The 26,436-nt window shown below is 46.5% G+C and overlaps 1 protein-coding gene across 1 annotated transcript in view; it reads left to right on the top strand.

The window, feature by feature from the left end:
• Positions 1–714: 714 nt before the first annotated feature.
• The window catches only part of Notch2 (notch receptor 2), a 133,488-nt gene continuing 107,766 nt past the window's right edge, over positions 715–26,436 (top strand). The window contains exon 1 of the mRNA NM_024358.2: positions 715–949. Coding sequence (NP_077334.2) covers positions 877–949 — 73 coding nt within the window. The 5' untranslated portion in view covers positions 715–876. The remainder of the gene's footprint in view (positions 950–26,436) is intronic.

Genomic DNA, 26,436 nt, shown 5'->3' on the forward strand with positions numbered 1-26,436 from the left:
TTTCAGTCGTATTGCACCTCACTTATAATTACGAATTATTCACCTAGCCCCCAAGGGTGGGGCATTTAGGTCACTCTTAACTCGCAGCTATTAATAGGTTACAAAGAGTATTCTGGTTCTTACCATTTTCTACACTTTGACTAGAGTTTCAGGCTTCTGTTGTCAGGATACCTGTCTTTTGAAAGCCTCCCCTAAATTATCCTAGACCCTAGAGTGGATGATCCCAGGGTCCCAAGCATCTTGCTACAGGAAGTTCACTAAAAGAACCAAAGATGGATGGATGAATAGATGAATGAACGAAATGCCCAGAGCATCTCAAGGAATGTCCCCTTAAGAGGACTTTGGCGCCTACTTTCCGTTGACAGCCCCGTGTCTGCTCTCCCTCATTTCTCTAATCAGCCAAGGAGTGTGTGGGTGTGTGGGGCATGAGGTCTGCCTCTCTTTACAAGTTCAGGATCCGCGCAAACCCTCGCGTTTGATGTTGGTCGCTTCAGCCAACCCCTTATCGGAGCTCACGGGCGGGCCAGGCGGCCGGGCGGGCCGAGTACCAAGTGCTGTTCGCTCAGATCCCTCCGCGCGCAGCGGACCGGCGCTTCTTTCTGCGGGAAACCCCTGGGCACGCGGCGGCGACGGGGGCGGAGCCTCGCGGTGGGAGGAGGCCGAGGCGGAAGGACACGCGGGCCACTCTGCCGCGCGGCTCAGCCAGAAACTTTCAGCCAAACTTCGGGCGGCGGCCTGGCTGCGCGGAGTGCCGGGGCGGCGTAGCGGCAGCTCCTGGACTCGGCGAGCCGCGGGGGCAGGGTAGAGCACGCGAGAGCGGGGCTCCTGGTCGGGACCCGCTCCCCATGCGGATCTGCTTTGGCTGCGGCAGTGAAGATGCCCGCTCTGCGTCCCGCCGCGCTGCGGGCGCTGCTGTGGCTCTGGCTGTGCGGCGCGGGCCCCGCGCACGGTGAGTACCAGGCGCCCGGGAGACCATCCCTCTGCCACTGCGCGCTCCGGGGGCTGCGCCTTCCAAACTGCCTGGTCCGGGCCTCGAGTCTTGGCAACGCGTAGCGTCTCGGGTTCCGCGTTAGCGGGGTCTCGGGCGAGCAGCTCGCGGGCCGAGGTGCGAGTATGATTGGGAGGGCGGCGGGGGCTTGCGGCGTTCCCAACTTTTGACACCCGGATCGGTCGGTCTGTCCGGAGGAGGAGTTGGGCGTGGGGCTTAGGTCTTGGAGAGGTGGAGGCAGCAGTGGGGGAACTGGTGTGGCAGCGTGCTGAGCCACATGATTGAAAATCTCAACTGCTGTTATTCTTTCCGAGGCGCGGAGCTCGGCTGCGGTTCCAGTGTGCGTCCAGCCCCAGGAATGTGGTGTGACGATCCCCAACTCCTCCGACCTGGCAGCAGCTTGCTGCTCTTTTGGCACCGTTGGGGGTGGGGCAGGGGCGGGGGCAGGCGAGGAAAAGTGGAGACAGTGGTTGATTCGTAGCGCTTGCTTAGAAAGGCTCGTTATGGTGGGATATTCCTTGCCCCCTCTCTAACACGGTGGGAGCCAGGAAAGGAAATCGAATCATACTTTGCCCATTCCACCCACATCTTTAGATCTTACGTTTCTTTGGAATGTTGTATGGAAAGAACTTTGGAGCCCAGCTCTGTAATCCTGGATTCAAATCTGCTGTATTAACTCACCAATAAAATGGGGATGAAATTACCCAGCTAATAGGATTAATTAAAAGAATGTATATTAAACCCGTAGCGCTTAAAAGATATTGAGAAAAGTTCTTTTAGGACAGGGGCAGCGGTTTGGTCTTTCTGGGTGAAGTTTGTGCTTCCAGTGGGGAGTATGACTTGTACACAGTGTTCGATGAACTGGTAGGGTCCTCCTTTAACTCAAGAACAGTTAGCTTTTTACCAGAAAACCCCTACGACATCTTTTTCAGAGAAAGGATGAGTTTCAGAAAAATCCGGGCTTTGTTCATTGTAGCAAGCAGCGGACATGCCAATTCCAGATGCTTTGAGGACTCGATTATTTATCACCTGCAAACAGTGCTGGCTTGTTCAGCATCAACCAGATACTTTTTGAAAAGTTCAAATGACTTACATTGCTGGGTCCGCAGGTTGTCAGAAGTGGACCAAGGAGCCTGTTTAGGATGAACGGTTTCCAAGACTTTTCCTAAAAACTCAACGATGGCATTTTGCCTTACCCTTTTTCTTTGAATGAAGCTGTTAGCCCTAAGTGTAGATTTAGGGTAAAGAGGTGTATAATTAGTGTGATTTTTCTGAGGATTACAGTGCTTGGTTCCCCCGTGACTTGTTTTACACAGTAAATAACTTTAGTCTTCATGATCTGTGTCTTTCCCTTATGAAAGAGGATTAAAAGCATAACTTTTTTTTTTTTCTGAGTACTTTGGGGACTAATACCTAGGGCCGTAAAGAGACTCACCAGTCACTGGCAACAGAAACAGGATGAGGCTGGTCCATGGGCTTTCCTGACGTGTTGAACCCCAGTGCATTCAACTGATGCCCCTGCTTCTGCTCTTGCTGGCCTTTACTATCCCTGGGGGTCAAGTTGAGTGTTAGTCCAGCTGGCTCAAATTTAGGTATTTTGGGTTTTAGACAGATGTTCTTTAGATGCTAAACTATTCTCATAAAAGAGATTAAAGAGTTCGTTGCTGTTGCAAATCTTAAATCTTCCCAGGGTCTAGCAGGGAAGCTTCCTAATCTATTATGGGGGTATTTTGCCAAGGTACCAATTATAACTCTCCCTCCCTAACTTTTGAGTGTTCCCATGTTTGGCTTGTGGCCAGTTGTTAATTTGAACATCACTGATTCCTAAGGCAAGGAGCTGTCAACCCATCTGTGTGAGCTTCTGAACGGCTCTGGACCACCCCTTACTTTTGTTTTTTCTTTGCTCTGCAGTGGGAGTGATTCCCTGGTTTTACTGTCACCTAGACACTTTGTCAGTTGAATCCCTATCACAAAAGAGCAAGCTTTTTTCCTTTAGGGTGAGATGAAATTCACCCTGTAACTATTTCCCGTTTTTCTTTCTTGGAGGGAGGAGGGAGCGATTGGTTACAGAATCTCTCATTTTATGGTGTTTGAAAAATATATACCGGTATTTTGTTGGGATCTCTTTTCTTCCTCCTCTGTGGATTTGTGTTGCCCAGAGGGGCAGCCTTGGCTCACCCAGGCTGTCACTGATTTCAGGACCTTTAAAGAATGTCTAAGTGCAGTGGGATATGCTTCGATGCTTGAGAGCAACCTTACAATACATTTTAAAAATATCACACCCACAGAAATTTTATTTTGCCCACAAAATTTGCATTGATCTAGTTCCCACTCTGCCATTCCTGGTGACCTTCCTCCCTGCCCCTTCCATTGTGGAGGCCAAGAGCTAGCTGCATGTCCTGGCTGCAGCAGACCCATTGCTGTGGGCCCTACACTCAGCACCCTTGTGTTCTGACACAGGAGGCCTGAGAATCTGTAATAATAATAATAATAATAATAATAATAATAATAATAATAAAAGGCTTTCAGTAGACTCTGACGAAGTGATCAGGTGGGGCAATCACAGATCAATTCCACTTTATCTGCCTTCAGGAGGTATATGAGATCTGGCCTTTTAGGTTTTAATACTTTCCACATTGAACCCAGCCATTCCAGCAGTTAACCCTTCTGACTCTCAAGGGATTCGGAAATTGCTAAGGTGAACGCTGCAGAGTTGAATGGTTCCTTCTTGTGCACAACTGCTTCTAAAAAGGCTTCACGTGTGAGTGACACTGCACCCTGTCCCCCGCTCTGTCACAGATTCTTCTTCAAATGCCATACATGCATATACATTTTGGATCCTTTATAAATTTTTCCAGGTGTGTGTGTGTGTGTGTGTGTGTGTGTGTGTGTGTGTGTGTGTTGTGTACCCTCTAAGGCATGATTTGGATGGGAATTGCATTCTTGTGCTGTATTTACAGTCCATATCTGTTTTCTTTCTTGATGTCTGTCCAGATGTCTCATTGATCTGTTCCCTCTCCTCCTGAACTTTCTGGATTCTCCTGCTCCTGTCTTCTCTAGCTTTCCAAACCAAGAAAGTCCCTGGTCAGGCACTTTCCTCTGCACCAGGCCACCTGTAGTATTTGGGACAGGCCACTAAGCCGGGAGCCGGAAGACCAGAAGTGTCCTCCAGCCCTGTTATTAATTGATTTGGTGACCTTGCAGGGGAGCCCATGTTTTAGTAGTCCACTTTCTCATGGACTTTGTCTTCGATCACAGGGCCGGTTACAGAGTTGGGACTAGAATTCCTTTCTTTAAGGCCTCAGGTCCTGGGCCTTATGGACCGTCCAAACTGCTTCTGTCTTGTGTACAGATGGATTTATGTAACAGAAACACATCTCAAGCACTTACTGTTAGTGTGTGCTCTGGGGAAAGAATTGTGCCTTTGCATGTATGTGTTCCAGAGCCCACATCTCTACCCTCGGCTTGGCATGGTACCTTGGCATCTCACTGGCACCCTGTAAAGATGTTCATTTGAACAAGTAACTTCCAGTCCTTTTTCATTGTAGGCCACTGTGGTCCTCCTGGATGCCTGTTTGCAAGAGTCTTCGCTTACCTTACAAGTGGGGAAAAACCAAAAGTTTCTCTTTCCCAGATGTGTTCTCTCTCTCTCTCTCTCTCTCTCTCTCTCTCTCTCTCTCTCTCTCTCTCTCATTCTTCTTTTCTAATCATATGTGCTATTGAAAAAGTCGTTTTGGGTTTGGAATCTCCCTCCGAGGCTATGACATTCACTCTTACCTGACCTCTCCTGCTCCCTGTGTGGTGGTCACAGGTTGTGGGTCAAGTTTACCTCTTTGTTGTATGTGCTGAGAGGGACTTTAAAGCTCTCTGGTGTGTCTCTCTGTCCATGCTAGATCTGATCTCTTCCTGGCAAAGGGGCAGTGCACCTCTGTCTCCTGTCAAGAGGCAGGCGGTCATTCTTTGATCTCCTCTAGTTCTTACATGCACCAAGTTTCTCCACTCTTGATTGCCATTATTGGTATCATCTCTGGATTTTGTCCTCAGAGTCCTGAGCTTTGTGTGGGTGACAGAAGTCAAAAGGGCTGGTTATGTACCCTTCACTGAAGGGACACCCACTTGTCCATAAGAGGAGTGGAACTTGTGAGGGCATTATGTTCTTCTGTCTGGGAAGGCTGTTCAGGTGGACTGCCTTAGCCCTATGTCTGTATACCTCCCTGCCCAGATGGATCCATGAAGGAGGAAAGAATTTGTCCAGCAGTTTCCCTAGCTCCTCTTACAAAAAGAACACATGATTGTTCTGGGTACTGTGACTCAGTGGATCTAGAGTCGTGGCTGAGAATTTGTAGGGTCCAGTTAGGGGCGGGGAGATGGCTCAGTGTGTAGAGCACCCCAGCACCCACATCCTAAGCAGCTGTGGTGGTGTTCATTTGTAACTCCATAGCTGGGGGCAGAGACAGGAGGACCCCTGGGTTTACCAGCCAGTCAGTCCAGATGGAACAAGAACCCTACTGGTTTAGAGAAAGATCATTTCTCAAAAAGTAAGCTAGATGGTGCTGGAGAGATGGATCAGGGATGGCGAGTGCTTGCTGTTCTTGCAAAGGACACAAGTTCAATTCCCAGCACCTGCATCAGATGACTCATAATTGCCCGTAACTCCAGTTCTAGGGTCTGGTGCCCATTTCTGGCTTCCATGGGCACTGACACACATATGACTTACATCCACACAAACATACGCATAAACATAGCCCCCCGTTCCTCAGTACTGGCTTGGAGAGAGGCCATCACTGCTACCACTGTAAGGCCAGTAACGTTAGCTTGCATTTTTAAAGAGCCAGTCTGTGAAGTGTATATTTTAGGACTGACATATGTCTAATGTGTGTCTTTAAAGATGGTCTCCTTCCCTCCCTTCCTCCTTCCCTCCCTCCATTAGTCTTATTCAGATAACCAGAATGCACAGGTTTCACCGGCAGTGCTGTCTTTAGCTCCAGTGATTGATGCTTCCTCCGAGGATATCTGTTTTGTTAACCTGTGAACGCATAGCTGCTGGCAGCTTTTCCCTTGAGTACAGGAGCATGAAGAGAGATAGACAACTTCTTTCAGGCTGTCCCAATTTTTTTGAGAGAGGTTCTTATAACTCTGTAGCCCAGATTGACCAGAACTTACTGTATTCCAGGCTGGTCTTGAACTTAGCTTCCTTATCATTGTGATTAGAGGAACAAGCCACCATTTGGGTGGCAATACTGACTTGGGGTGGGTTGGGATATTCTCACATGGTGCATGGAGGGACAAGGAGAGCACCGAAGGTCCCTTGAACAGCGCGTCCTGTGAGAAGGGCCCAGGATTGTTCTGTCGTCGTGGCACTTCACGTTACGGCCTCTGATGGAAAGAAGGAAGTGGCTTTAGAAGTTTGTAGGCTGTCCTTTGGGCTCCGGTGGCTCAGGCTGCACAGTGTTCTCTGGCAGCAGCAGCAGGTTTGCTGTCCCTTTCCTTTTTGAAGGGATTATTACCTGTTTGCCAGTTAACATTGTGGCCTTCAAAAGAGCAAAACAGTAAGATGGATTGTGGGAGCTAGAGTGAGCAAAACAATGGTTGTGTTCGGTTTTTATTGCTGTTTCTGGTCAGTGTGTTCACAGAACTCAGAGTCACTGCTAAGTTGCCAACAGGACTCTCAGGAACTGGGCTCCAGGGCATTAGAAGAGGGACCCGGGCCCTCAACACCTGGCTGGAAGACCAAAGGTGCCAGCTCAGCCATTGAATTAGCCTGCAGTTCAAGGGGCCCAGGGACATTTGTGTAGAATCCTCCAAAGACCGTGTGCCCAAAGAGTGGTGCTATGTTAGGGCCTTGGGTGTGTCATCAGGCTTAATTGGTGTTTCCCTTGGCATCTTGGGGCAAGCAGAGCAGGGAAATATAGTGTCCAGGTATGTGGGAATGGTACTCAAAGTGGAAGTTAGGATCTTGCCCCCAGGACTGATAGCATCACTAAGATGAGGCAGATACGTAGTTACCCGATGTGTAGTTTGAAAGCCATTTATCTCACTCTCTGAAAGCAGTTTCCTGCAGTCTGGGTAGCTAACAGCAGTGGGGTTCTGGGGAAGTACATAGGAGAGAACAGCAGCCCCCGCTCCCCTACCCTGGGGGTGGGGGGCTCTCTGCTATTCTGCACAGTCCGCTATTTTCTTTTCTCTGTTGTAACATAGGAAAAAAATCAACTTGACTTGGTGAGAGGACAAAGACCTCCTTGTCTGATGGGGGGTGTGAATATAAAATTGGCAGACGTTGTGGTGGCTGTTAGTGGGTTCGTGGTGAGAGAGCACTGTGTCCTCAGCCCTGCATGGCCGGCTTGCTACAGGACATGGTAGGGTGGAAACTGCCTTCCTTGGAAGATCCAGTTCTCAGTGGCAGTGGCTGAAAGACCTTCTCATCACAGGCATGGGGCGTGTGTGGCGTGGACACACCCAGAGTCGGTGCTGCAGGTGGCACTGATTAATCGTGCTGACATAGCCCTCACCCTGTTTTACTTGTCTTGGCAAAACCCTGTTCTCCCAGCTCCACAAACACTTATGTGGTACCAGGAAAGATGAAGCAAGGTCCTGGTGGTTGCGGGGGTGGTCATTCCACTGTCCTCTGCTGTCTGGAACTGTATCACCTTGGCTGACGGGGTCCGTCTTCCAGTGGCCTGAAGCCCAGTTCCCTGGAGGCCTGCCTGCAGAGATTTCTGGTCTCCAAGTCAGTTCCTTCTATAGGTCGTTGGCAACTGAGTAGTAATTCTGGGTTCTTTGACTATATCGGACTAACATCAAGCCAGAGTGGACTCATTGCCACACAAAGACTGGTTGGGTATGTGGTGTTGCAGAACCTGTTTCTGGGGTAAGAGTAACTCTCCCACTCAGACATGTTTATTCATATGAAGAAAGTATGTGTGTTTTGTGAGGCCAAAAACACGATGAGAATATTTTGATTGGAGTCAGATATTGTCTCCTTAATAATACGTCTTCATTTAACAAATAGCACCCCCCTTTAAATGTAGCCTTGCTTGCCAGCTAAGGTGCTGAACACACAGCTGCGGTTGTATTCTAAAGTATACGTCCTTCTTCAGAGGCAGGTGTATTTTTAAATTGTGTGGTTTGCTTCCTTTTCATTTTTTCGTTCTCCTCCCTGCCCTCCCTCTCCTTCCTCTCTGTGAGAAGATTCTGGCTAGTGTTTAGGTCACAAGCTGGAGAAATCTTGTCTGTTGGACTTCCTAGGTGTCCCTGTAAGAATAATTGACAGCTGTCTACTTAGGTGGTGTCTATGAATTAACTCCTACAGAGGGAAAATGGTAAGGTGCTGGTTGCCTTGTGTTTTTCTGGAAAATAGCAAGTCTCATTGAGGTTCCAGGACATGCTATCTTCCTTACTCATGTTTATGTTTTTCTTTGCAGTGTACATGGCTGTTCATTTGCTGGCCCTTCTTTAAGTGGCACACATTTGTCTTTAGATATTTATTTTCTTGCAACATTTAAGACACTTAAATCTTTATGAGGATTTAAAGGAAAAAGCTCATATGGTGTGCCTAGCCCAAGGTTTTGTCATTATGTCAGCAACAGCTGAGTGAGGTGGGCTTAACCTAATTCTAGAGTGCTGAAAACTGAGGCAGGAGAATTTCTGTAAGGACAGGGCAGGTAGGCTATATAGGAAGATCCTCTGTCTTCCCAAAATAAGGCAAGTGCCACTTATAGTCCTTTCTATACACTTCCTAACCATTAAGGAAAATGGTTGTAACTAAAAACAAACATTGTAGCAGTTTCGCTCAGGTAGGTTTACATAGCAACAGAATTATTCTTTATGTTTACACACAATTAACTTATATTTATACTGTGTTGATTTTCCTTGGCACCTTTACAAGATTTTGTGTGTCTATGTGATTTTAAAAAGCAGTTACATTTAGAATTCTTTAGGTATGTGTGAGCAATCAAAATAATACCACCACATCTCTGTTAACGTTTTGGTATTCACGTATGTATTTTGTTATGTCTTTTTGTACCCTTAGATTTTAAAAGCTCCTATACATTTGAAAGTCACTACACTATACAATTTAAATTTATATACATTCACTATACAAGTAGTTTTCTGTTTAAAATGTTTTCATACATTCGATTCCCGTGATTGGTTAATACTCTTAAGAAATGAGCTCATGTGTTTTGACCTCTCTCTTTTGACTACAAATTTGGTTGGATCCAACCTCTCCCCTCCTGTCCCATGTACAGATAAGATTCATCTGCACACTGAAGGAAGATTTGCTCTTGGGGATTCCCGTGATTTCAAAGTCTAAGAGAGAGGTATCTAAAAAGTGAGAGACAATTAGCATCTCTAATAACTGCATCATTTGGAAGCTGTACTGCGGCTAACATTTTGATTCTTTAAAGTATTTTTCCATGCTCATGTCTATTATAAAACTTTAGTTGGGATTTTAACAGACATGTAGTTTTATTGTCTCCTGTACCACTAAAAATAACGCGAGCATTTCTTCCATATATGTTAGTATCCTTTAAGAATATGGCTCATGCTACACTATCTTAAGGGTCTCCTCTTCTTCATTTTTGTGGAACTCCATCCTTCGTTTCCAGGTGTCATAGTATAAAGAATGTTGTGATGAATATTTTTGGAGGGACCGGCTCGTAGGTTAAGAGCCCTGGCTGCTCTTCCAGATTCCCAGCACCCACCTCAGGTTGCTCACAAACATTAGCTCTAGTTCTAAGGGCTTCGATACCTTTATCTGGCCTCTGTGGGCCCTGCACACACCTGTGGTGCAGACACACACGGAGGCACAGCACCCATACACATGAAATAAAGACAAATCTTTAAAAGAAAAGAGTCACCTATTTTCTACTGAAATCCAGAAGCTTTAAAGCCACAGTGTTGCGAGGCTTTCTGTAGCATTCGACCCTGTCATACTTTCATTAACAGAATATGAGGCTGTCAGTGCTGCCCTCTGGGTTTCATTTAAACAATTCTTTATTGCCTAGCAAATGGTGGCTCTTACCTCATCTCTTGTTGCCTCTTATTAGAGCAGTATAGTTTAAAAAAACCTCCATGAATTCTTAACAGTGCCTCCTCTTCCTTTCTATTTCTTTGTTTTTGTTTACTCAACTGTGTCTTTTACCCATGGATTTTTTTAATATATCTGAACGTCAGCTATTAAAGGTGTTGGTACTTCATCTGCTTAAAAACTATCACAGTATGCCTGGCAATTTGCAGTACACACAGGCTGGGGTGGGTGTGGTGCAGTACGTGTGTAACATGCGGTGAGGCCCTGGGTTCCCTGTCCAGCACCAAAGGCAGTCAACGCTTACTCTGTCTGTCTCTGCCTCGCTCATTCCAACATAAAGACCCGACATAAGCAAACCAGAAACCCACGCACAGTCCCACTCGTGGCATAAGAAATGCTCCTTCCATAGGGTGGTCGTTGGTCATCTTTTGGGTTCTAAAGGGCTTGCTCCACCTTTTCAAGTGTTCGAAACAGGGTCTTACTTGTGTAGCTCTGACTGGCCAAGAACTCAGACACCTGTCTTGGCTCTGCTGGCATGAAAGGTGTGTGCCATCATACCTTGACCTTGGCCATTTTAAAAAATACATACATTCAGTGGCATTTTTACAACTACTTTAAATTTCATTTTTGGGTGTAGTTGTTTCGTTCTGAGTTTTGAGAGTCTCATGCAGCCCAGGCTGGACTCGAACTCATCAAAAAGTGGAGGCTAGCATTGAACTCTTGCTCTTCCTGCCTCCGTCTCCCTAGAGGTGATTATAAGTACACACTACCATTGCCTGGCTTGGCCCTTTAAAATTTGGATCTGATTTTATCACACAACAGCTTGTTCTAAGTTATATGCATCAAGGAAACATACATTATATAATACTGGGTTTAAGAAAAGACCTTGGAGGCAAATGGTATGTTATTCTACTGCTGTCCTGTCTTCCAGACGGTGCAGAAACGTGTGGCATATAATGCTCTGATAGGCAAAACCAGCATCCGGTCCCCACTCACTGCAAATTCTGACACTAACTGGTGAGCCTGGACAGTGGTCAGGGCAGTCAGTTCAGACAGCAGGACGACTGGTCCCTTCCTTCTTTCTACCCTCAGCAAATTGATTTGTGGTGGGATGGAATGGCCTGAAGCAACCTGCTGTTTTGGCGTCCTGCGGACACCACCTGTTTCTTCCATTTCTCACTCCAGCCTCCCACTTGCCGGGTGGGGAGCTGAGTGCACCGCGGGGAAGCGATCAGTGTTGTTGCCGAAGAATGTTGCAATAAAGAGAAATAGATTGCTTTTTGCAAGCTGGTGTGTTCCTAAGACGCCCCACTGCTTTGACATGGCGTGCTCGGCTGAACGGCTCTGTGCTGAAGCCTTGCTGGTCCCAAGTGTTTGCTGCAGAGTAATTTCAGGCTGTATGAATGCTTAAGTATCATTGGAATTTACTGGGCTGGTTGTTTGCCAGCAATTACCATATTTAGCATGAGGAGACCTGGGGAATGAGGACATTTCTGACCAACCAAAGAAGGAAACTCTCTGAAGGACTGCTACTTTCTTCTCTCTCTCTCTCTCTCTCTCTCTCTCTCTCTCTCTCTCTCTCTCTCTCTCTCTTTCTAATGAGGAGGTTAGGAGAATGCCAGCCAGGCTAGACTCTAATTTGTGACAACTGGTCTTTGTTTTTGTGCCCCTTCCACATAATTAATTTATGGACCGGCAAAGAGATTTGATTGTGAAGTTCTTTCTCACCCTGAAGTCCAGTTCTGTCTTTGGGAGGAAGTAGGGAATAATTCCGTCCGGCTCAGCAGCAGGTGAGGCTGTGGATTGAACTGGCTGCTTTCTACTTTGCTCCTTTAGGATGTGTTAGTTTTCGGCTTTGTCCTGGCCTTAATTTATTTTGGCCTAGCCCTTGTCTCCACCCTGTGTTTGGAGACACCAGCCTTCCTGCTGTGGCTTAACATTCCTCTGCCTCAGTTTTTCCAGTTAAAACATGAGCTAGTACTGGAATGGCCAGCCAATTAATTAACATAACACGATTCTTATAAAGTAAAACAACCTTCGGCATCAGTGCAGCCTTGTGTAGTTCAGAGCACTCCTCACAGGAGTTGTTCCTTTAAACCCACAAACCCAGCCCAGCACCAAGGGGTCGGTCGGTGGCTTTGCACTGCGTCCTGTTGTTTCTTCCTACATGATCATCGAGGGCGTGCAGGCACTTAAATACACATTTTGATTGTTTTTTTTTTTTAATGTTTATTTCCTTCCCCAAAAAGTGTGTTGCACTTTTACTCTGTAAGCATCATCCCTACAGGGCTGTAGTGTAGTTCCTCATTGCGCTCACGTGACCATCACATGACTGTCCTTTGGGGTAACAGTAGCCACTTGCACTGTGGCTCAAAGCAGTTTGAAGCTTAGAATGTTAAGTCAGAGAGGCAGCGTCCAGAGCCCTACCAGGTCCTGTGCAGCCTCTGTATTGACATACACTTCGTAACTTCTCTGGAAGACAGAGGGAGGAATCGGGAGACCGAGGCTCAAGATGCTACAATTAGTAATTGGCTTAGTTTAGATTCATAAATAGGTTTGACCCTGATATTCTGTATTCAAAGACACTGCACACACATTTTATGATAGGAGTTACTAAATATTAAATCACAGAATCTTCTGTTTTGAAAAGCCAGCCTCTTAGGAGCCCTTTATGTCTTCTCTTCAGTAAGCCTGGGACGGATGTGTCAGCTGACAGGTGCAGCTGTGGCCCTGGCCTCCCCTTAGCTGCTCCACTGCCAGGACAGGCAAATAGAATTCGGGGAGATTGGCAGGAGTTCCTGTTAAGTCAACATGGGTCTCAGCTCTGAGCTCTCTCAGGGGGACTGCTCTTAGAAGCACCCAGACTCTGGCTCTTCTCGGGACATTCCAGTGTGTGTAGAGCATTTGAGAGGAAGTTGTCAGCTTTGTGGGGAGAAGGTGGAGACACCGACAGCCTACTAGCTTTTGTCGTAGGACAGATTTCTTAAGTTCTTTGTGCCTTCATTTTGCTGTCTGTGTACTGAGGAGAGTAGTGGTATGTGACTTGGGGGCTTGTTGTGAATGCTAGATTCACAGGACAGCGTCTGAGCAAAGTGAGTGTGGCAAGGACTTGGCAGTGGTGTTCCTGTAGGTCACGGTGTGGACAGCCTGTTCATTCCCGCAGAATGGAATGCTGCCCCCCATCTCCGCAGTCAAGTGTGAGTGAGTGAGTGCAGTCCTCTGTGAAGAACCGGGACGCCTTCAGCGTTGCAGGTCGGGGCTGTTCACTGGTCTCTTCTGACCTGGGAAGTGTTGAAGAGCATCACGTTGAAGTCTGTCCCCTTCACGGGGTGTACCTCCAACTTGGAGAAGTTTTGTGCACTGCCTGGAAGGTGGGAGGACTTTAAGTTACTTTTTAACCAGGCATTGTGGTTATATGTTACATCGGGCCATAGTGTGATTTTTTTTTATCCTCTAGGGCGTTGATCTTAGAATAGTTTTCAGTTCAAAACTTTTTATTTTTTTAACTTTAATTTTTGTTTTATTTGTATGTGTCTCTGTTTGGATATCTTCAGAGGTCAGAAGAAGATGTCATATCCCCTTTGGAGTTACAGGTGGTTATGCACCTGAAGTGCATGCTGGGAACTGAACTTGCTTCTTCAGGAAGAGCTCTCTAGAGCGCCTGTGATGTAACAGATGTTATTGTCCTCCATTCAGTACCATGGTGAGGGATGTTAATAAGGCTAGGATACTCAATTCGTTCTCTCTGTTAGACACTGCAAAATAATACCCTTATGCCACATCTCTCTTTACAATTGCAGGAGCTGTTGGAGGTTCTCAGGCTGGGAGCTGCCCTCCTACTCCATACCTAGTTTAAAGATGGAGAAACTGAAGCCTTTAGAACAGTGTCTGCAAAGGGGATAGGCACCAGGCTTGGCCAGTCCACCATTCATGCTCCCGATTCCTGGCCACGTGGTTTTTGTTTTGTTTTCGTTTTTTTCCCCCCTCTGTGCTTGCTCCTCAGAGCTGTGTCAGTGTGTTAACTCTCTGGGTTTTGAGGTCTGAGGGTTAATTTCAGAGCCAATAGCAGTGAAGGGGTAGGACGTGGGGAGGGCAGAGGTGTAGCCATCTTGAAGCTGTCTCTGAAGTAAAGAATGTGTTTCCTGGGGACTTGGGCTTGTCGTCCCTTTGGACTTCTTTGCCACAGTGAGGGTAACCCAGTGGTGTGATGGGTGATTCAGATCAGCCAGAGCTGGGGAGATGTGCGTTTACATGTTTCCCATGATCGCATGCTTATCTCATGTCCTGGCAGCCTTAGACGTTGTTAGGTTTGTTTTGTTTTAAGACAAAATTTCAGATTCTGCTTTGCAGATTTTTGTGACCCACCTTCTACCTACCACTCCCTTCTGCTCCTTCTACAATTATTTTTAAGACTCTGTTTTTCCATTGTGGGAGTATGAAAGGTTTCTTTTACAGTCTGGAGATATTTATAATTATTGGTAAGCACACAATTGACAGAAAATGTTGTGTGTTCATTTTAACTTAAGATATCCCTAAAATACTTCAGCCCTGTTTCCTATAATTTGGATCTTCCGACAAAAGCAGTTGAAGCTACTTTCTGAGAAGGCTGTACGAAGGGGAGGGGCATTTGGATATGAACTGGATATGTACGAAGACACTGGAGAAACTGCAGAGTCTGTGAAAGCTGACCTGGGACATGTCCTCTCTTCATAAAGCAAGACTGAAAGACAGACAGACAGACACCTCCATTCTCATGGAGCTCATGTGACTTACAGTTGTTCCTGTGTTCTGAGGGCTTATGAGGCGACAGATGCTTGGGAAGAGTACTTTCAGTCCTCAGAGTAAGCATTATGATTTCTGGTCAAAGAAAGGCCCAGGAGTGGCCATGCATGTGACCCTCCTAGCCAGTGGATCAGAACAGCGCTGAGCCCCACTGGCCTGGCTCGAAAGCTAACCCCCCAACTTTAGGGCAGTCTGGTGGGATTCTGTAGTCCACTGATGACTTAGCTTCGAGTTTAATAATTTGTGTACTGAGTTGACAGTTGATTCTTTTTAGTAGTATCATTACTCCGAATGAATACCTGCATAATATTATGGAAATTATTAAAATTTCCACTTCCACCTAGAAGAATTCTAATTCCTTCTGAATTTTTCTAACTTGGAAGGACATATTTATATCGATAATAATGCCAAAAGTATTGTTTAGTGGCCTTTTCTGTGTTTTATCTTGACCAGGAATAGATATTATAGCCTTTATACTTTTATTTCTTGTAATAAAAAAAAGTTTAGAAAGATGGGAAAAGGTGGTCTGGAGTCCTATTTGTGTTCAGAAATGTTTTCTGGCGGGCTTTGGGTACAGACAGCTTTCTCTGGCTATGCAGTTGCCTTCTTACCGAGTCCTTCGAAGGGATCGGATTGGAGTGCTTCAGTCTCAGCAGTGGACACAGCCTGCTACTAAAGCCACCCAGTACTAACCAGTCCTCCCCAGAAACCAAAACTACCAGTTCCAATCTGCCCTCACTAGATGCAAGTTAAAACTACCCACTCCAACCTGTCCTGACCAGGAAGTTTGAATTCTGTGTGGCATTCTGCACCTGTCACTCCAGGCCAAAAACGAAGAGGCCTTGTCTGTTCCTTGAACCTTTCTCAGTGCATGTCCTCTGGTACTGAGACTTAGTGGCCATTTGCACTAATGTTTATGAGAGGACTATTGACCCCAGAGGGATTCCCAGAGCGTCCCTTCTGCTTTGCAGTGCAGGCCTTGCCCTGGGCACAGCATGTGAGTCTTTTCCATATGCCCGGCTTTCTGCCAAGGACTTGCTGTGTTCACATCAGTGGAATAGTGACAGGAGGATGGTGGAGAGCAATGTAAAGGCAGGCCAGCGGCAGTCAGCGCTGGTCATTCCTGAGCAGACATCAGGATGGCTTAGATGGCTTTCTGGATGCTTGGATTGTCTCTGTGCTTCTCTCTTGGTTTTTGGAACATAGATAGACTTGGTTTGGTTCTTATCAGCTGGGAATATCAGTGAAGCCATTGAAGTCTTTATGCCTCAGGCCCCTCATTTGTATAGTGGGAGTAATATTAATAACTAACCTGTAGAGTGCTTTTAAAGACTAGAGACATTTAATTATGCCTGCATGGCTCTGGGCACAGAGGAACCCAAAGGTGGGGGTCCATTAGGCTTGTGGTAATTCCACACTGGGGATTTCCTCCCCTGGACCTGTTTGTTTCCATAACTCCCGCCCAGCTCTGTTCCACTACCAAGGCAAGGTTCCGGATTACCCAGCATGCAGGCTGACAGCTGTGCTGTCCGGCACTCTTGTTTGCAATGGTTTTGTTCATAGTGTATAGCCTCTTGCTCTTCTCGCCTCAGAAGCCATTGATTCAGAGAGAAATTCTGTTCAGGATTTCAGAGCAAAGTTGTGGAACTCTGCCAATGCCAAGCTGCTTGGATCATTTCTGTCTAACCCCCGAGTCCACGGAAATCAGGCTTCAGCTGCCCGAAGCCAGTGTTCCTCAGCACTGGGGAGCTTATCTAGTAGTCCAGTGATGTAGCCTCCACTGAGGCTTGTGCCACAGAAGACTGGAGGTGGGTTGGGGATAGGGGTCCGGTAGGGTTCTTGGTGCCTGCTCCTGCCTCCGATTCCTGTAGTGGAGTGGTGGAGAGAGCAGTGGAACCGTGGGGAAGATGCTTTCAGAAGTGTTTGACGTTATATCACCTGATGTTGTGCATGTTCATGCCATGTGAGCTGGGGAAGCAGCTTTCCTGACTTAAATCATGTAGCCATTTATCTATTCTGGCCTAAGATGGGGAGGCCTGGTTTTGCTTCATAGAACTTCAGACTGGGAATTTTATTTTAATAAAATACTTGTATTAAATGTTAAATAATGTCTCCCAGTTTATCCTCTACCCCTATCTTTTTTTTTTCTTTTTTTTTTTTTCGGAGTTGGGGACCAAACCCAGGGCCTTGCGCTTGCTAGGCAAGTGCTCTACCACTGAGCTAAATCCCCAACCCCCCTCTATCCCTATCTTATTTGAGCCTCAAATCAACTCTACCGTAGATATATCTTAAGTAGCTTCAGAGAATTCTTCTAAATCAAGTATTTAGTGTCTGACAAAGCCAGGCCTGGAACCCACACTCTTCCATGTATGGTGGCTCACCTTTTTATACCACATGCTTCCTTCATAGCACCCCTCAATCTGGATACTGTTCCCCGTGACATGGAAAGCCTTTTCCCGTTTGACTGTCTCTGTTGGCTAGACTTCAGGGGCTCTTTCCCCAGAACGCTCTGTTGGCCTTCCTTAGGCTGGACTGTCCAGGTGTTGCTCTAGTCACCTGTCCCTTTCCACCTAAGCAGGTTGGATTCAGGTGAACTGGCAGAAGGCGTCACTGACACAGCTAAGCTGCCGTACGGGGCCTGCACCTGCTCACCTACCTTCACACGCTTCCCTCCTTGCTTAGCATACAGTCTTCATGTGTCAAGCTTTCTGTCTTCCCATGACGCCAGAGCAACTCTTCCTTCAAGTTCCCTAAGCTTAAACTGGACGCGGTTGTGCCTTCCAGCAGTTCCAGCACTCAGTAGGCTGAGGAAGGACAATTGCTGTTAGTTCAAGGCCAGCCTGGACTGTATAGTAACTGCCAAGTCAGCCTGGGCTACTGAGTGAGACCCTGACTCTAAATGAAGGCCAGTGAGCTGACTCAGTGGATAAAGGTGATTGCGGCCAAGCCTGGAAGCCCGAGGTTATTTGATCTCTGGAACTCGTGTGGTTAAAAAAAAAGGATCAATTTCTGAAAGTTGCATGTATGCTGTTGCACATGTATCATGGCGCGCGCGCGCGCACACACACACACACACACACACACACACACACACACACACAGATACAAAATCAACCCCTGACCCCAAAGTTCCCTGAGGTTTGTGTAGAGTACACGCAGGAGCCACTCCTTAGCATGATGGGAAGCGCTAAGCTGGCTGGGCTTCTTTTGTTAGTCATTATAACAGTAAACAGAGTACATGCTATGCATGCACACGGGTGTGTCCACACTGCACTGTCACTCATACAACTGCACTTCAGGTTTCTTCTCTTCATCAAAACGAGGAAATAGGACATGCTTTGTCATTTTCCATCTACAGCCACAGGAAGTGTGAGTTCAGGTTCTGTGGAGGTGCTAAGTGATGGAGTTCAGGGAGAAAAGGCTTGCTGGGTAAATGGTAGCTGCTCAGATGTGCAGGAGAGAAGAAACCCCATGCACTCATACTGTGCTTCCGGTGTACGGGTCAGTCCTGAGGCAATTAATGGTGATGTGAAGGCCCTTGTCTACAACCAAGAAAACTTTCTTAAAATGCGCTAGTGGTCACAGGCATGGGGGCTAGTTAAAAGTTTTGTATGTGAGCATTCACAAAACACCAAAGCACCATCATTTTGACTCCCGCAGCAGTCAGGCTGGATGCTTGTCTTGGCCTGTGGTCACTGGGGTGCCTCTGTGAAGGCTGCTGTCACCTAACTGTACCAGGATGGCGCTGCGCTCTGCTCTCTAGGAAGGTGACAGCTGGGGATCTGGTGCTGTAATCCCTAGAACTCTGAGATAGCAGCGTTGCTTCCGAGCAAAGATGGCTTTCCAACATTTATGTAATCTTCTCATAGGAAACTGGGGAACTCTAGATGTCGTTGCACACAATCCTAATCCTCGGGTGTTCTGAGGCAGGAGGATTGGGAGGTCATGGCCACCTAGGCTAGTAGCAGGATGAGAGAGACAGTGTGTGTGTGTGTGTGTGTGTGTGTGTGTGAGAGAGAGAGAGAGAGAGAGAGAGAGAGAGAGAGAGAGAGTGTGTGTGTGTGTGAGAGAGAGAGAGAGAGAGAGAGAGAGTGTGTGTGTGTGTGTGTGTGTGTGTGTGTGTGTGTGTGTAGGGAGGAACAATAGACTTTGGAACTGTTTTTTTTTTTTTTTTTTCCAGAAAAGTTGTTTATCTCTTTGCCTCTTCTCAATTGGCAGAGAATAGTTATCCGGAGTACTGCTCGGGCCTCCTGAAAGATAGATTTAGGGAAGTTGTAGCTCGCTTAATAGCCATCTGTGGAGTGACATAGGTTGACACACCCAATTACTCAAGCTCGGAGTCTGAGAACTGGTGCTGTGCAATCATCTCACCCGCATCTGCTGGTCATTGTCAACAGCGCGCGATAATGGCCCGGCTATCTCTCCAGGCCTACGTGAAAAGACAGGGTAGCTCTATCAAAGGTTAGGTCAGCTCCGAAGAGAACAGCCTTTCCCACCCGCTTCTTCCCAAACTTCTTCTTAAACATTCTCTTTTGAGAGGTTTTGAAAAAATTCATTCTGTTTCTTACTTTTCAAATATATGTGTATATATATGAAATATATATGAATACATAAAAACAAGAAACAAAATGAATGTGTGTATTAATATGAGTATATATATGTATATGTATGCATATAATACAGCATATGTATATATATATACATGTGCATATACACATGCTGCTCCTTCCTAAAGCAGAAAGATCAACGTATTGTAGACCATTTTCTCAAATTGAAATCCTTTGTCATCTGCAAGCTTTTGGTGACATCATGCTGCTTTATTTGTGTGGAGGTATTCACTCTTTCTAGTTTATGGTTTTGTCACAACTGCTCTTAAGTCACCTGTGGGCAATTTTCTAATGCAATGCATTTGGGTCACTGTGAGTAGGAGGGAAGGAATCAGTTCACAGGGATGATTTGCATGTGAGGACATAACCTGTGCTAGTTTGTTCACACTGACAGGAGCGGTACCTTTTATAGAGACTGCGCCATGTGTTTACAGGTTCTGAGGCAGGCACCTGCGAGATCTCAGGCCAACTGGCTCTGTGAGTTCCAGGGTGAGCTAGGGTCAACAGAGCCAGGTCCCTGTCTGTTCCTTGTTACGTTATTGGTGAAAGTGTGGAGTCTCCTTTTAGAAGATGTACTGTTGACTCTAGGAAAGTATGCAAGGATTCACTTCTGCTGTGGGAAGAGGACACACTGTTATCTTATCATGAAGGCCATCATACTGTCTCTGAACCGCGGTTCTGTTGGGATCTGATGGCACTGCAGGGCTTCTGACCAGGATGGGAGATATGGAGTTTTGTAGGAAATACCGAACTTCTCCACAGCCTTCAGTGAGAGGAGGTCCCATGTGGTGTATTATCTCTGACTTAGCAATATGTCGCCAACTGTAGCTTTGCTGTTTTAAAGCATATGAGCCTTGTTTTTGGACTACATTTCTTTGTACAACACAGATGCTTAATGAGGTCTCATTGTTTTGACAAATGGTCAAGCACAGTGGGATCAGAGCAGTGCTGTTAGAGCTGGGACTAAGAGTGTCACAGAGGCAGTGGCTGTGGGCTTGTCTGCTGTTGGCGAGCTGCTGTAGACCGTGAGGAAGCACCCCACGTCTAGTCTCCAGAAGTCCAGGTAAGGACGCTGTGAGCCCAGGGTACGTGCTACATAAAAACAACTGGCCCGTGTTAGGTATTTTGTTGAAGAGGTTCCTCTTGTGCTGAATAATGGAGTAAGTAGGGAGTAGGTGGCCCCAAGCCTCTTTGGAGCCATCCGTTTCATTCATTCATTCATTCATTCATTCATTCACTCATTCAACAACCATTTAAGTGCTCATCAGGTGGTGGGCACTGAATTGCTAGGGATTTTTGAAGAAAATGTTAAAAACGTCCATGTGTGCGGCTGCAGTGAGCCTAGGCCAATGTTGTCCCTGCTGGTTGGTATTTATACAGGTAATCCTGCTCTTTTCTTTTGGGCTTTTGTTTGGAATCCCTGCACTTAATGACAATGGCCTTCCTAGTCATCAGCACAGCGTTATTGACTGTGCGCTCTCTGCTAGACAGTGTAGCTGGTGAGGCGTTTAATCCTGAGGAAAACCTCAGTGTTTTAACCAGAGTTTACAAGATGATAGACTTTGAAAAGGTTATAACTCGGGGCTAGAGAAATGGCTCAGCAGTTAAGAGCACTGGCTGCTCTTCCTGAGGACCTGGGTTTAGGTCCCAGTATCCATATGCCAGCCTACAACTGACTGTAACTCTAATTCTAGGGGATCCAAACCCTCTCTAGCCTTCTTGGATATTGCTTGCTTGTGGTATATAAGTGTGCATGCAGATAAAAAAAGCCCCAATATAATATAATATATTTATATATATGTGTGTGTGTGTGTGTGTGTGTGTGTTTTTCTAAGAAAGGAAAAAGTGGGTAACTCACCGGAGATTACATGTCTAGTTACTGGCCGTGCTACTCTTGACTGCAGGGTCACGCGCTTTCCTCTCAGGTTCAGCCCAGTGTTTTTCCCCTGTGGGTTGTGTGCACCTATGTATTGCGTGTGGAGCCAGTTTAGGTATCAAACATTGTAGGAAAAGAGTGGAATGAAGAGAAGGCACCACAATTGTGATAAGTGCTGTTTGGGGTGTGCGTATGTATATGTGGGTATAAAGTATATTTTTACCTTTTACCTAGATTATTGTAAAGTGTCAGCAAGCTGCAGCTTCCTTAGCTCTGAGGACCCACAGGCTGTGAGGACTGGTGTTAACAGATTGTGACATTTAGGCCTTACAAAAACTAACTTCTCAAGAGCACGGAGATAGTGGCCACACAACACCCAGTCACCTACTTCCTTCATCAAGCTGCTCCCTGAATTGTGCTGGGAATGCCTGGGAATCAAGTCTTATCTTCCGCGTGATGGGAATTAGTGCTGTGGAAGCTTTAGGGATGTTGACAGAGCCAGAAAAGGGAAGTTGACCCTCAACCCACTCTGAGTAGGTGACAATTTAGCCATGGAGTCCCACTGTTTACAGATAAAGACAGAGCATTTCTCCAGGGAATTCTGGCTTGGATGATGGAATGAACATGATAGCATAAGTGAACAGCGCAGGCTGTACATAATGTTTCTGTGTTACCTCATGTAATTGCTAATTATTTTGGCAGAGTGGCCAGAGCTGTTTGGAGTGAGAAGGGCAGCCTACCAGCAAGCTCACGGTTCTGTATGCTGTCTGCAGTTTCTTCTTTTGTTTCTGCTGAGTTCGGAGTGGTTTTCCTCCTCTCCTGGCTTACCTGGCGTGCGCTCCCTCAGTTTTCTTTTGCTGACTATATACTGCTCGCTTCATTAGCCTGGTGGCAGTGGGTCCAGTAGAGAAGCCAGTGTGGTGAGCCCAGTTTGTCTCTGCATTTTCCTGGCCTGCTGTGTCCTCTGAGGGGTGTGCATATCCTACTGTGTGGAGTGTGGGGGGTGAAAACTTTACAACAGTATACCCTGAGAAAAGCATTCATTTGAGCCTGCCTACTCAGTGTGTGCACACTCTTAGTAAAGCTTAGTCATGCGTTTTTAGACTGTTCTGATGTCTCCTGCAGCACCCCAGTGGAGGGTCTCAGACCTCCCCCCATACACTTCCAGGACACACATACTTCATTTTGCAGACCACTGATCCAGAAGGTAAATTGAAGAGTTTAATGCCAAAGCTCTTGGTTCTTTCCTTAAATAGATTATCTTTTGCTCCCAGTGTTTCTAATGCCCCTCTACAAAGTAGCTTTTGTGAGTTGCCATGTGATTTAAAAGAATGCATTTTGGGGGTGGGAAAGATGAGGATAGAACCCGTACGTGAGTTAAGTTGAATTTGTTGTTGCAAGAATACTGTTTTTCATTTTGGAAAAGGAGAACTAAGAGCTCTCCCTGTAACAGTCTGGGTTGGTGTTTGGTGTGATTAAGTCTTCCCTTCACATCGTGGTGACTAGCCTGGCCCATGTTCCAGAGTTAGAGCTTGGTAAATGTTTACAGAAAAAGAACCAGCCTACTTGAGAGTAAGCTAGAAGTGACAGAGTAATAAAATGAGTGATCCATCATCTGAGGGCCCGACTGAAGGCTACTAGCGTCCTGCACTGGCTGTGGGTTTTCTGTCGGCTTTCTGCAGGACCAGAGTGGAGCAGGGCATAAGAAAAAGAGACATTTGAGGAAAAGTTGTATTTCAGAGTTTGGAAGCCCAGCACTTGGGGATCAGTGAGGCCATGGGACACCAAGCAGATGCAACAAAAGATTATTTTGGGTATTGGAGGAATTTTCATTTTTGTGATAGAACAGGTCACCATTTGAGATCTAAAAGCAGAATGGAACTGGCCGGCTGTAAGGTAGAAGCAGACAGACTCTCGGACATGGGTGCTGTGTAAGTAGACATTTTGGATAGTTCTTCAGCTGGTAGACTGCCGATCGGTTCCGTGTCAGGGCTGTTTATGTTATTAATGTCACTGGAAAAACGGGTTAGACTGAGTGTGCTGCAGAGGCCGAGGGAGCGGTGTCCTAGCCTAGGACGCACATTGAGTGAGGTCTTCCCAGTGCTGTGGTTTTCCTCCAGCTGAGTAAAGACAGCTGGTTTTCACACACGGGCCTTGGCTGCACAGTAAGGAGGCGCCGTTTGCGTTTCTCCTTGATTCCCCCACCCCTGCTCCTCCCCTTTTGTGCTTTGATACTTTTCAAACTCTTTGTTTTTATTTTCCTCAGAGTTCTGTCATTGGATTTCTTGAATTTGGTAGAATATTTATGGGGTTACACACACACACACACACACACACACACACACACACACACACACACACAATGTACTATACTTCAAAACTTCATTTTAATTCATCTACCAATCCGAAGTCCTGGGTTGCCACTGGGTGTCAGATACCCTTAAAGATGTCATAAAGATGCAGGAGAGACAGTTTCCTGGCTAGTGGCATGCACTGCTCTCAGAGAGGACCAGAGCTTCAGGTCTAAGCAGCTGCATTTGGCTCTCACAACCGCCTGTAACTCTAGTGCCAGGGGATCTGATGCAGTCTCTAACCTCTGTGGGTGCTTCTATTTGGAGGGTAATACTCACATGTACAAACCTGCACTCAAAAACATATACAAAGAAGTAAATTATTTAAAAAGTGCCATTAAGAAAGCAGAAAAGTAATGTTTTTTTAAACATCTTTTAATTCTTTTCATTAAAGAAACTATCTATGTACTGATATTTTACCTGCGTGCCCAATGCAGCATGTATGTTCAGTACAGTTTCCACAGAGGCAAAACGGTGGCATCAGATCTCCTAGGACTGGAGTTGTAGGCAGTTGTGAGCTGCCGTGTGGGTGCTGGGAACTGAACCTATATCCTCTGGAAGAGCAGCCAGTGGTTTGAACTGCTGAGCCCCTTTAAATTATTTAGTAAGGTTTTAAAAATTATTATTTTGTATGTGTATACGTGCTTTGCTTGCATATATGTCTGTGAACCACATACATGCTCTGCCTGAAGATGCCCAGCGGAGGCCCAGAAAGTGCGTCACGTTGGAGTAAGCTGCTGTGCACATGCTGGGAGCCTACCTTGGGTCTTCTGGAGCTCAGTCAGTGCTGTGACATCTGCCCAGCTCCTGTTTTGTACAGCTTTAAAGTAGTGCAGACATGAGACAAGGTGACACTTTCGGGACAACATATGAAAATGTAATGAAGTTTATTCTTTGTCTTTGGAAGGCAAGGGTCTGGGGTCTGGGCCTTGTGGGAAGGAAGAGCTAAGGCTCCTTGGGATGGGCAGCATTAGGGGCATGTGTTAGAACAGTCGTTTCCTGCCTTGGGAAGTCAGACTCCTCTTGCTGTCGGTGTTGACTCTTTTAGCTGGACAGGGCTGAGCAGATGAAGGCAATCCCCGGTCTCCTCTGGCTTTTTGGTTTACCACATCAGTTGTTACACTCGGAGGAGCAGGCCACGCTTCTTCCCTGTTGAGTGGTTCAGTCTTCATTAGCTTCGTTTGTGGCTGTGTTTTATTTCGCAGGTTTTTGTATCTAACCGTGTGAACCACAGGTTCTTTGGTCCAGTGAGGGTGACTGCTCACTGTCTCTCGTCTGTGAGAGTGAATTCTTGTCACAGTGAGGTATGGTCCGTTGTTCCTGAGTTCCATCTCCAACTCCTGAATGTTCCCTTTCTTCCTTGATGCTGTGTTTTTGTGGAGAAGAAATGCTGTCTAGCTTCAGTCTTCTTCTTGTTTTACAAAGGAAGAACTTAACAACAGCTTCTCCCCTGCCGCTTTTAACTCCATAAAGTACCTCGTGTGTTTTGTTCCCAGAGTTGGTGTGCCTTCCAGAGTGGGGTTGCCGTGAGGCCGGCGATGGTGACGAATGTGTGTCTCTTAGAGCACATCGTCCAGTGCAGGTCGGGAACACAGCACTGCAGCCCCTCCTGTTGCAGGAGCGCAGCCCCGATTTCACACGCCCCTGGGCTCTGGCAGAAGTGTTTTCATATGCACAGCTATATGTCCATGGCTGTCTACTTGGTGAGACTGTTGTAGTCGCAGGTGGTATTTCACAGGCTTTTGGCTGTTGTTTTGTACCTAATACAGGATTGGTAGATTAAAAAACAAACAAACAAACAAAAAACCCCACAAAACAAACCTAAAAAACTGCCTTCTAGCCTTGGCTTGGATTCTCCATCTGTATGGCTGTAGGCAAGTGTCTTATTTTTAAAATTCTCTCCTCTTTGCAAAGTAGTGCTATAGCAGTTTGTACGCCTTGCCAGGCTGTGGGGATTAAGGGTATCATTTGTGTGGAGACACCTACCTGGCTAAGTCAGTGCTTTATTGTAGCGGTGGACAGTTGGTCCCGTCTGGCCACACAGGGAGAGTTGTTACTAACTCTCTGGCTTACTTCTTGGTCACCAACTATTAATAGACCTGGGTGGAGGTGTGAATCAAGCCAGAGTCCCTGTCCATGAGGAGCTCAGTTGTCCGTCTTAAATGACATCCTGTCGTCCAGTGTTCTGCCTGTGGTCTGTGTTGCTCCGTGGTGCTCCGTCAGTGCCAGAGTCCTCTGTGGTTGGAGTGTTGCCTTTGACCTGTTAACTATATGGCTCGGGATGTGGCTAGCTAGTTTCTGATTCGTGTCCTCAGAGTTCCTCCATGAAGATACCAGTAACAGGTCTGGGATTGTTTTCTGTTCAGATACATGAGGTGGGCTGAAACTCACTGTGCTCAAAAATCATAATCTTGCTTAATGATACATTTAGCAGATTGAAAGCCAGATCCCATTGCGGGGCAGGCAGGGGCTGGGTACTTGTTCTTTTTAAGCTATAAAACCTAGAGTATTTGAGACTTTCCGTGGAGACATATTTGGGCGGATAGCCAAAGTGATTACAGTACTCTGGCTTTAATATTGTCGGTGAGGTAATCGTGTGTTGGGGGAAGGGGTGCTTGTTTCCTCTCTGGCACTACACCAAATCCCACCACTGACTTCTTTGTCCCTTTCCTTAAACCTAGGCTTGCTTTGCACCAGTACCGGTTTTTCCAAAGGATTTGACCCTGGTAATGAGATGGGGTGATGGGAAGGCAGGTCCCAGCCCTGGGCATGGGACTGGTGGAACTGGTAAACTCCCTCAAATC

This window comes from Rattus norvegicus, chromosome 2 (genome assembly GCF_036323735.1).
Source record: "Rattus norvegicus strain BN/NHsdMcwi chromosome 2, GRCr8, whole genome shotgun sequence".
Taxonomy (NCBI): Eukaryota; Metazoa; Chordata; class Mammalia; order Rodentia; family Muridae; genus Rattus; species Rattus norvegicus.